The 12,382-nt window shown below is 39.9% G+C and overlaps 1 protein-coding gene across 2 annotated transcripts in view; it reads right to left on the bottom strand.

The window, feature by feature from the left end:
* CACNA2D1 (calcium voltage-gated channel auxiliary subunit alpha2delta 1) overlaps positions 1-9,864 on the bottom strand; it is a 653,332-nt gene extending 643,468 nt beyond the window's left edge. Inside the window, exon 1 of one of the 2 annotated variants that reach the window (XM_075926367.2) lies at positions 9,446-9,864. In XM_075926367.2, coding sequence (XP_075782482.1) covers positions 9,446-9,540 — 95 coding nt within the window. In that variant the 5' untranslated portion in view covers positions 9,541-9,864. The remainder of the gene's footprint in view (positions 1-9,445) is intronic. The other variant, XM_006117144.5, reaches the window with a different exon arrangement.
* Between the last annotated feature and the right edge of the window lie 2,518 nt (positions 9,865-12,382).

The following is a 12,382-nucleotide window of genomic DNA, read 5'->3' as shown; positions in this document are numbered from 1 at the left end:
TGTGAGCTTCTGCTAAACAGGAGTCAAATTTTGCTTGCCATATTCACATGTAACCCAGCGGAAGTTATGAGAGTCAGGTGAGTAAGGGCTGCAGGTCTGGGCTCAGAACACACTGATCCTACTACAGATTCAAGGGCCCAAATAATTATTTGCAAAATCCTATCTTTCTCCGATTGAACTCTTAAAAAGCAGGGAAATGGAGAGAGGACAAGAAGGTAATGAAAGAAAGGGAAAAAAATCCCATAGAAACAAGCCTTATTTAAACAGAAATATTATAACCCTATATTCATATTCTGAGTATTTCAGGCACTGCCTCAAATAAAGACAGTGTGATTCTGAATTACTGTAATTAACTGTAAAAGCTTGCTGATTTGTTGGTGCAATATAATGTCAATCTTTTTCATAAACTTGTTAGAATCTTTGTAAATAAATAGCAAAAATCATATGAGGAACAAAAATCCAGCTTCCTGCCTCTCTTCCACCACTGGTATGTCATGGAGAGCAAGTCAGAGAAAAATAGGACATTTTCATTTGCTTCAGCGAGAGCAGGCTCAGACCCAAAATTCCCACTGAATGATAACTAGACTGGACTCATTTTTGGTGGTTTAAAAACAAAAACTGAGGTCTAGGCCTAATCTGCAAATCCTGACTCATGAGATGAATTCTTGCAAATACAAATATCCCCACTAACATCCACAGGACTTCTCAATTAAGATTAATTGATTGATTTAGGGTCAGATTCTGACCCCAAATCAAGAATAAGACATGGGGTTTCACTTGGCAAAATTTGACTCAAATAAGCACTGCTCATGGAAGATCTCACCGTTGTAAATGGGGGGCGAGGGGGGGGGGGTATCACTGTATGTTAACAAACGTTCACGTCTTTTAAGGCAGTGTTTCTCAGCCAGTGGTGCGAATACTCTTAGGGGTACTTGAGAGAAGTCTGGGAGGGTAGGTCAGCAAAACTGACATTTGGAGAAAACTGAATTTGTGTGTTAAGTTTTACAACTCTATTATTTTTGTACTTTTTATGCCCACAAAATTTATTGCCCACCCGGCTAGGATTAAGTTGTTTAAACAAATGTGTTGAAATGGTAGAAATCTTTGTTGTCTGTCTGAAAACTGTAGGTACTGGGAGTACTTTTATATACATTTCAAAAAGGGCACTATTTTTAAAAAAAAGGTTGTGAAACAACTGTTTTGAGGGATACAGATCAGGCACATTTAGTATGGATTTTTGTCGTGGTGGGCATGTGGAGTGAAACTTCAAAGAACATAAGGTATCTTTCAAACATCCAACCTTGCATTACATAATTCATTAATTTATTATTAACTCCCATTAAAGACAGTAGGCTGCAATCAAGGGAAGCAATCTTGTACAAAGCCACAGTTGACATATTTCCCTTTGTAAATCATGTTTGTTCTCTATGCACAGCACTATGCATGTAATGTCTCAACAAAGCCCAGAAAAATAATAAAATGATCCAAATACTTTTGGAGGTAGAGACATCAAGGCTTTTGCAAGTCTGTTTTTATCAGCATAGTTGCTTTTATTTTTTCAAATATCAGGGCCATGGCCACAGATAGCATAACCTTGCTTCATAAGACTTCTGCACAGGGACACTCTTTGGACAACAATTTCAACCTCACCAAGTCAGCTTCCCCAACAGAGTTCCATCCCATATCAATTTTACTCAAGAGAGATTCAGGAGGGAATGATGTGTATCATCCCACTGCCTCAGTCCATTGTGGGAAACACCCACATCCTGCATCAGGCCTGATGAGCTCCAGAGCCCTCACTGCAAGTTCTCAGGGCATGGGAAATTGGAGATGCTGCCGAGGACTCTGCTGATGCCCTCTTCTGCAAACAATTTTGGGGCCACAATCTGAACTAATTTCCAAAAAGTGTAGTATAGATTGAACCTCTCTTGTCCGGCACCCTTGGGACCTGACCGCTGCCAAACTAGAGAATATACCGGACCAATGGGGGTCAGTATTGTTTAGCAGCATTACTAACACTTTCACTGCTTACTGGGTTCTTAAAAGAAATTTAGGGGGGTAAATTAGAGATAAATAACAGCATAGAACACCGAGAGCCAGGACTGGTGGCTGTAAACAAATTTGATGGGAGTGCAGGAAACTTAGTCACGCCCAGGATAAGAGGACATTAAAACAGCCATATTGGGCCAGAACGAAGGTCCATCTAGCCCAGCAGCCTGTCTTCCAACAGTGACCAATGCCAGATGCCCCAGAGGGAGTGAACAGAACAGGGAATCATTAAGTGATCCCTCTCCTGTCATCCATTTCCAGCCTCTAACAAAGAAAGGTTAGGGACACCATTCCTACCCATCCCGGCTAATAACCATTGATGGACCTCACCTTTGTGAATTTATCTAGTTCTTTTTTGAACCCTGTTGAAGTCCTGGTCTTCACAACATCCTCTGACAAGGAGTTCCATCAGTTGACTGTGTGAAGAAAGACTTCCATTTCTTTGTTTTAAACCTGCTACCTATTAATTTCATGTAATGATTGCTAGTTCTTATATTATGGGAACAAGTAAGTAATTTTTCCTTATTCATTTTTTCCACATCAGTCATGGTTTTACAGACCTCTATCATACCCTCTTCCCTTTAGTCTTCTCTTTTCAAAGCTGAAAAGTCCAAGTCTTTTTAATCTCTCTTCATATGGGATCTGTTCCAAACCCTTAATAATTTCTGTTGCCCTTTTCTGAACCTTTTCCAATGCCAATATATTTTTTTGAGATGAGGCTCCCACATCTGTACACAGTATTCAAGGTGTGGGCATACCATGGTTTTATATATCTAACTAATTAGTATCATGCTGGACCATAAATTCTGCTGGACCAGAGAGTGCTGGATTAGAGAGGGTCAACCTGTATAACACACCTGAGAAAGATCCAAGGCTTCAATCAGCAGCCCCTATGTAGGCAAAGTTGTCATTGGTTTTAGCTTAAGCAAGATTTATGCAATCAGGCCAATAGGTTTATACTCCCCTGATACAGACTGGGATTTTTAAAGATGCTGATGAGATTTAGGAGCACAAATCCCACTGATTTTCAAGAAAGTATATAGAGGCTCTTAAATCACTGAGGCTTTTTTGGAAGTCTAATGCAATACTGCAAAATTAGCAGGCTAGATTTGACTCAATATACTAGAACATTAGACCTCCTGGGCCCGACTTTGTCCTCAGCTAACCTCAAACCAGCACATTAATGTCATCAAGGTGTTACAAGTGCAACTGCGAGCAGGATTCAGCTATTAATATTATATTTGCAATTTGCACGTAAATCCTTTCTACAATCAGTATAGCGTTATGTGGATATAATTATGCTGTTGTTGCTGAAAAGTGTATCAAAAATAAAATACTGGGCAAATTTTGACTTCATTTACATTCGTGTCAATCAGAAGTTATGAGAATCAAGTCCATCATGCCTAACAGAAGCGTTCAATTCACTACTATTTCCAATGCCATTTAGTAATACAAAATCCAAGCTTTGGGTCCAATCCTTCAAATTGTAAAGGGATACTGGGGCCACTAAAATGAAAGAACTATATGTATGAGAAAGGTGTTTTAGGATCAGGTCCTATAGTAAGCCCCAAAGGCAAAATCAGGACTGCATTTTCAGTCACATAATTTAAATAGTCATTGATATTCATCAATTAATGACAGTAAAATGCAGTGCTCATATGGGAGAGCTTTGAGAGTAATCAGGGCACTGAGAATAGGGATTGCCAAAGGGAGAAAATATGAGGAATGGGGGTGGGGAGAGAGGAAAGGGGAGGCAGTTTGGTCCCCAATAACATTTGTATTTTTTTAAGATGCTAGAGTCACAAATCACTTAAATCCTGACATTGAGTTTACATCATTTCTGTAAATAAGCCTGATTCAGTATTTACCAACGACAAAAATAGAGCACAGCATCTGACTTTAGCAAAATTACAGGTGGGGACCGCATAACAATTTGATTCCCAGTGTTATAGATTGGTGAACAGTTTCTTTTTCCGATGCAGAGGAGAGGTTTTTATTCCAAGTCTACAATTTTGGCATTAGTCATGAAGATCTTTTTAAACATGATGAACAAAGTACATATATAAGCATACAGGGATGAGGAAACTCTAGTTCATCTGTACAAATACAAGGGAGTTTGGGGCCTGATCCTGCTTCCATTAAGCCAGTGGGAGTAGGATTGATCTATTTTCTTATCTCTGTTAAATTACCCAGAAGAGCAATCTTTAAATCTTATCATAGTCCAGTTGTTTAAATGAGATGACTTGCTTTAGGAATGGTTACTCACATGAGTAATGGATGTGGGACCAAGGCATTAAAAGATCTGACCTCAGTTATCTGTGGATTTGTGTTTATCTTCTGCAAAAGGTTAAATCACAATTTGACCGTGTCCCTCCCCCAAATTAAACTGCTTAGCAAAATTAATGTTGTTGTTAAAAGAAATCTACATCAAAGGCCTTCTATTTAAGTGAGCATGTATAAAACTAACATGCTGCCAGGCTCCCTCCCTCTCTAACAGCTGAATTCTTGGATAAAATCATTTTGTAGGGTATGAGCAACAGAGTTCTGAAAATAGCATCATTGTAAGATGAAAGATGACAAAAACCTTAAAACACTGATTTCAATGAAAATCTCTCACATTCTCTTTAATCAGTGACTATACTGCATGTTTTCAGTTTATGATTTTCATATCTAATAAAATATACCAGCTGAACGTTTGAAAACCTCAGAAGAAATAACCATCAAGAGGGTAGCAGACATCCAAACATTAAAAAACAAAAACAAAAAACAAAACAAAACAGAGGGAAAGAAATAAAACCAAAATACCAAGAAACTCCCACTGATAATAAATAAAATAAAAATAGAATACTGTTTTGTGAATCCAAATAACTTTCATTTATACTCATCATGCACACCTATATAAACACACAAAAAGAAAACTAACACTGATCACCAAGGTGTTTTATTCTGTTTTATATTTATTTCTCCTAGACATACATTCATAAGATTGTATTTTAAGCAACTGTAGTTTTATACCTCTTGTGTACTGTTTTGTACCTCAGCATCATGTGTCTGAGGTACAAAACAGTACACAAGAGAATACACCAAGAGGTAATACTGTTCCTAAGTGCATTTTATCTTTTGGCTCCCTCTATTCATTTGCATAAAGGCTCACATCAGTGAGTAGGATTTTTTTTTAATATCAGAAATTATTTCTCAATATACCAAACAATGCTACTTTCAAAAGGGCAAGTACTTGGTATATTACAACTAGCTTCAATGCTAAATAGTCCTTGATTGCAAAATATGCTATTTTTTAATAAAAGGATCAAGTAATCATTAATTTGGAAATGTCAAAATGAAGTCTATAAGAATATTTAAAATGCATACTGTGAATGTTTCTCTCCATCATTTGTTTCTAATTATTTAATACAGAAAGTGATACAAAATAACAAGTCTAACCTATATAGTTATTAATGGTAGAATTAAACTTGGTAGGATCATGTGCAAAACACAAAGATAAAAGTCACAGTCCTTTCATGTGTGTTATACTTACTTCAATGAGTAATCCTAACATAAAAGAGTAAGAGTGAGTCACAAACAAATGTTTGAGGATTGCACCTTTATTTACTAAGTGTTTGCTTGTTTAGAAATATGTTCACAATTTCCTTGGTATTCTGATATATTTTGAATAATATTAATAAATATTGTAACTCAAAGGGACAAAGTCTGTTCTGTTATGTCATGAATTTAAGCTTTCTATTTTAAAACCCAAACATTAGGAGAGGGCCATTAAAAAAAAAAGAGAGAACCAAGAAAATTGTTAAGAGGATTTGATAGGACCAAATTATAAAACCAATCCTGTAAACACAAAAACAAGAATTTAATAGGATCCAAATCTAATGTGTCATGTAACTGATAAGTTTTTAATTTTGTAACAAAATAGCTAAGTTAGTCCTCACAAAGTACACATTTACACTGTATCTTAATCACTGGTATGTTAAATACTAAACACTTTGTAATCCTTTCTTTTTAGCCGATGTCAAAGTTACAACTATTTTTAAAAAATCTGAAGTTAAAATCGCTCTTATTTTGTTTCTATTGTTATTTTATTCATATAGCACCAATAGTGTGCTATGGTATCCTTATAAAAAATTAAAGAATACATCTAGATATACATAGACATTAAATGGACATATAGGACTAGACAGAAAGAAACGTATTGTGCACTATTCCCAGGAGTTTAGTTAAAAGAATAAGTCTGCCATATTTAAAAAAAAATCTCATGTAAGTGCACAATGCATATGAAATTCAGTGATCACTGAATTACTGGCAGTCAAAACATAAGCGACCACTATATATTTTAGTTCATTGCATGATTCCTTAATATTTTGACAGTGAAAATTACACATTTCGTTCATATATAGTCCAACTATATCAAAATATCAAGTTTTATCTACCAATATAACCTGCATATACCAATACAAAAAAAATCCTCAATATGTTTCAAATATTCTAACATTGCCTACTTGCAGCACTCTATGACTAACATCTTTTCTTATTTTGAATGAAAAGCTCAGATTTCTGTTTCATTCAGTATAGACATTTCTAATAAGCTGACAACCCCTATTTTCCTGGGTAAATATATCAAAGCCATAGTAATGATATTTATCAAACCCCTGAGATTCTATCAGAGACACTGGTGAAATCTTCTGGGTTTTCTTTACCACAAAAGAGGTAATATTTTATATCACTGTATTGATTACATGAATTTCTTGAGTTCTGCATTTAAGATACATCTCAAAAGAATGAAATTACTGACACAAAAAATTCACAGGGCCATGAGGGTGACAAACAGCTATTGATGAAATCATAAACTATGCTAGAGTTTTTTGTTTTTACAATACCCCCCCCCCCCAGCAATACTTAAATGCCACTTTATATCAGCTTTTCAAAATCAATGATAAAAAGGGGTTCATGTAAAAAAAATATTGGGAAAATACTTGTAGATAAGTATAACAAATCAGGCATTAAACAGCCTTTAATGTGTCAGCTACTAGTACTCCTTTCTTTCCTTTCCACCCTTCAGTCCTTTTCTTTTTTTCCTATTTGTTACCTGTACTATTTACATCTTAAATTATTTACACTCACAGATATTCTCACTTGTGTCATTTTCACTTCTTCCCCTTTACACTATTCACTGTTGAGAAAATCATCATCACACAAGCATTAAAAACAGCATCCTAGCATTGTTTTCATCTTCACCTGTTACATCATTACTCTTTTGCAAAACAAGTCTTCCTACCAGCCTGCTGAACTGTCTCCTAAATGAACTGAGACTTATGTGCTCTTTGATTTCATTTAAGGGATGAAATATATTATGAAGGATAGGCAGACACTGGATTGTTTCTACAATGTTGCAATGGCTTAATTTTTTTTTTAAAAAGCAACCCACATACCATAAGTAGACAGTGGAGAACATTTAAAAGCTGTTAACCAAGAGGAAAAAAATATTTCTTATTCTGCATTCCTTATTAGGAACAAGTTCTTTGATTAACCAATACCTTATTTTGCTGATGTTTGCTTTTATGATGAATATAGTAATAGTGACTGCAAAGGTAAGAAGCAAATATGGACTGAGTGGACTACTAAGACTGAAAACCAAAGTATCTCACAGTAAAAAGTGGTCTGTAATTTCATCTGGAAATTATAGTATTTGCTTCACACCATGTTGGTTTCAATATTTCTGTCTCTTTTATGAATTAGAGTAATTTTATGAGAAGATCAATTGTGAATAACATGATTTATCAATTCACTAAGGAGGTAGATTTCAACATCCTAAAACAGAAGACTAAGAGTAGCAAGTATTTTAAAAGATGAGTATCCTAGCATTTATTTTTACTCCTCTCCTTGCTTTACCCAGCACAACTTTGTAAGGCATTCTTTCAGTCCAAGAAACTGAATCATGAGTCAAGCATCAGAAAAGGCAAGGCTTCATTTATGCAATATAAAATATATTAAGTGGCTATGCAGTTATGTTTTTAATCCCTTTCCTTCTTGTACCAGTGTGCGCATCATTTTAGTTTTGCTTCAATATATAAATGGAACCAATATTAAGAACTGAAACCAATTGTAACACCCCAGCAGCACTTATTGGTGAAAAAGCACTCCTGGTAATCACTGGAATCGCCTGTACAGGATGAGCAAGAACAGTAAATTCTGCCCAGCATCAAACAGACTACTACCCTTACTTTTGTTTTCCTGTAGAAAATGCATTCAAGTGAACCATCCACATAAAGTTACCTGATGACAGGTAACCATAGAACTAAAAGTAAGTGCTTCTACAAAGGAAGTGTGGTCATTAGCACACATTGTTTCTTATCCTATAAATGTCTGGTTGAAACCAAAAATATATTGGTCTATTTCCCCTTTCCTTTTTTGTTTCACATGGTTTTCAATATGTGATCCTTCCTTTGCTCTGGGAAACATTTTCATGTTAATAACTATACAACGCTTTGAACATTTTGGATTACATCCATGCAAAGTAGCAACATAAAACAGCTATTACTAAGTATTCCTTTTAAAAGGTGCAAAGGTGAATCCCCTGAAGTAATTATTATGAAAGCTAATGTTTGAGAGAGTCTGCATGAAAATACACCTACTTTACTTACGTTGCTTTCAACATGAAAAAAGTCTGTTTTTGCACATGATTCTGCACCCACAAAATCATACACACAAAACAAACCCTGGAGCTGTCAAAATATTCATGTTGTGAACTGGAGGAGATCAAGGTAAGAATGACATACATACATTTAAAATCCCCAGCCAAAAATTAAAATAACACTATCATGCAAACATGCATGGGGAAAGCAAGGATATGTATTTTGTGCATTTTAAAATTCTTAAAAAGAAGAAAAAAGAAATTGCTGCTGTATTACTTAAAAATAGAAAGTATTGAGATTCCAGTCAAACTGAAATAGCCTTTGAAGCCCGTGGGAGCGGGGAGGGAGAATGTGTGCAACTAGAAACTTTCTTCTTAGCACAGCTCATCTGCTGGGGGTATATTTAGAGACTGGGACCCGGTCGGGAGTGTTGTTCTCATGCAAATCCCTGAACTCAAAAGTCTAGTACTTGGCTGTGCTGGGGCTTGCTGTTTCCCTCCTCATTGACCATCGATCGGAGATCCTGGGTCTTTAAAGCAAAAGCAGCCAAAGTCCTGCCATGTGCCCCAGTTACCACTTTATGAACAGGGCTCCCCCAATCCCAGGGAAGGAGAGTTCCCCTCGCACGTTACAATCCCACCCTCTCCCAAACACACACACACACACACACACTTTCTCAGGGAAACACCCTCCCCCTTCCCCACCACCGCGTTTCAAAACAAACCACGCCGGAGCCAAACTCGGCTGGGACTCACATAGAGGCAGAAGGGAAGGGTCCTTCCGAGGCCAGGTTCAGCACCAGGGAGTGGCAAAGTGTCAGACTCAGGAGCAGCCGCCAGCCAGCAGCCATCTTCCTGATCGAAGATCGATTCCCCCCAGTCACGGAGCCGGAACAAATAATTAAATGACTGGGGCTTGTTTTGCTTTTTAAAGCCCCCTCCCCCTCTCCCAGGAGCCGCCCAGCGCTGGGCGCAGCAGCTGGGAGGGGAGCTGGGGGTGGGGAGGCGAGCGATGGAGAGAGCCGGGGGGCGGGAGATCCAGCCGAGAGGGAGAGGCTCTGACTCTCCGCTACTCCAGCAGCGGCTCCGGCTCCCTGCGATCCGCCGCCATCAGGGCTACTTTGGGACCAGCTCTCCGCTCGCTCTGTGCCTGCGTGGGGCTGTCCGTGCCTGATTTATTCCCGATTGCGGAGGAGGGAGGAGGCGGCGGAGGCGGGGGCTGGTGGAGGGGGTGCGAAAGCAGGCAGAGGCTGGGCGATTTCTCCTCGGCTTCCCTGCCACGAGCCGCAGGAAGGGAGCTGGGGAAAGTCACCGCGGGGGCGGGTGGCAGAGGAGACTCGCCGAGCCCTATAGGGAGCCGCTTGCCATACAAGGCAGAGGAGGGACTCCCGGAGTCAGCCTCTGATCTCCCGCGCGAGGAGGGGGAGGCAGGGGGTGGTGCCTCGCCCCAGCCGGCGCGGAGCGGGCACATGCCAGAAAGCCGCTGCAGGCCGGCTGCGAACCGGCTCCGCTGCGCTCCGCGGCGCGCTGTGCGAGGGGTGGTGCGCATAGACCCTGGGGTTGGGCCGGGGCAGCCGCGCAGCCAGCGTGGAGCGCAGGGAGACTCCGGCTGCCCCCAAAGCCGCGCCTGGCTTCTCGCTAGCGGCACCCTGGCCATGTGAGGCTGGGATTCTGCATCTCCCGATTTCCCCCGGGCAACCCTCCCCCGCAGCCTGCTTTCAGAGAGCCAGGCAAGGGAAGACCTAGTCCTGGGCAAATCGTCCAGCGCTCAGCAGCTTCCCGTTCGCCTCCCCCTAGATACTGGCCTGAGGGGTTGGTTTGTTTGTTTGTTTGTTGCGAGTGCTCGGAATTCCCCAGCTCTTTTGTAAACCTCTTTCCCATTTTGGGTGCTAAGCAGCAACACCTGGCCCCTTGCGCCTGTTTCCTTCCTGGGACAGGCGGACCAGATTTTGTCAGGGCGGTCACCGCGTCTGCAGTCTTGTTGGAAACCGGTGGGTCCCAGAACAGCAGACACACAAGGTGGGGGAGGTGAAATCGTGTTTTGGGACCAACTTCTGTCGGCGAACGAGAGGAGCCTGCCTGCTAAAGAGAAACCAAGACCCGACGAAAAGCTTATTGGGAGCTCGAAAGCACCTTGCTCTCAGCCCACAGAAGTTGATCCAGTAGAAGATCTTAGCCCTTGCGCCTGGCCTCACCACATTTTTAAGAAAGAGATCATCTCAGGGCCAAGGGTACAAACAACTGAGAGCTAGGGAGGGGCTTCATCCCTACTAAAAATTAAGGGTTTTATTAAAACATGAAAACACAATTTGGAACAGAAACTTGTTTATTTTGCTGTATTACAAGTGGAGCAGTTTAATCATAATAAAATATTACACATTAAAGCAAGTTATTGTTTACTCTATTCTCCTCCTCCCCATCAAAAAGTTGTCTGTGCCCTTGTAGGAGCCAACATCACTTCCATTCACAATCATGCAGATCAGCCCCTCCCACAGCCCCCATGACCCAATTCATCATCAGTAATATCCCCATGGAAACGGCAACTGTTTTACAGGGTAAAGGAAGGGGGGATTTATTTCATGGATATTTAATAGAGTAGGTAGAGAAACAATGGCAACTATTTTGTGTTACTCCAACCTTAAAAAAATCAATCTAATACATCAGCTAGGGGAGGTGGAACCAGCAACATCTATCTTCAGTAATTAGATAAATGGCTCACATTAATATCAAAATGCCTCAGAATCTTTATTAGGCCCACTAGACCGTTGTGAATTTAGGCAGTGTTGTTATCTATATTTTATAGTTGGGAAACTGAGGCAAGGAGACTAAGCAGCTCACCTAGGGTCACTCAGGAAGTCTGTCTCAGAACAGGGAATTAAACACAGGTGCTCCAAATCACAGCCTTGTGCCTTAAGGACCAGACCAATCTTGTACCCCTGAGCTGCTAGCTCTCTGCATGACTGACAGCAAATACTCCACAGTCAGACCACACTTTTGAGAATCTCTGCCTTACAATGCATTTGTAGTGCAATTTGTCTTCTGTGTGTGACGTGCATCAGTAGGATACCTGAAAGTTATGTCCAGTCTCATATTAATTATTCTAATCTAATGCAGCTTCTGCCTTCCACCTACTCCCTGATTCTATTGAACAGTGTCACTATTAACTCAATGGATTTACTACACTCAAACATCCCCACCCCTGAGACTTCTCTTCTCTCTGCATAGAACTCCATTCTGCTTAGCAATGTGGGGAGAACAGGGTGGTCATAACTCCTCAGTCACAAAGACTGTTTCAGCACTGAAGTAAAACTCAGCCAGCGTCTGTTTTGTTGTTTTATGGCATTTGGTGTTTTTCCTCAAGAACTCAACTCCTGGAGTCATATGACTATGTGAACATCTCAACTTCCACTTTTTAAAAAGGACATGTTTAGCCCTAATCATTGCAGAGAAAAGCTTAAAAACCATGACCTACAGCAGGCTCAGAGACTAAAAAAAGAAGGCGGGAAACCATCATAATTATTTTATCAAGCCAATCTCCTGATTTTGGGTGCCTGACTCATGATCTTTGAACATTTGGGGTTATAGCAGTGCTGACATGAGAGAGACAAATAATAAGGCAAAAGGAGGAATGCTCGGGTAAACAGTAAAGCCAGAAGCATAAAGTGGCATAAGATTAATTTTTTTTTACAGTAT

This window comes from Pelodiscus sinensis, chromosome 1 (assembly GCF_052426305.1).
Source record: "Pelodiscus sinensis isolate ZL-2025 chromosome 1, ASM5242630v1, whole genome shotgun sequence".
NCBI classification, from domain to species: domain Eukaryota; kingdom Metazoa; phylum Chordata; order Testudines; family Trionychidae; genus Pelodiscus; species Pelodiscus sinensis.
This window is presented reverse-complemented; position numbering and strand designations above follow the sequence as displayed.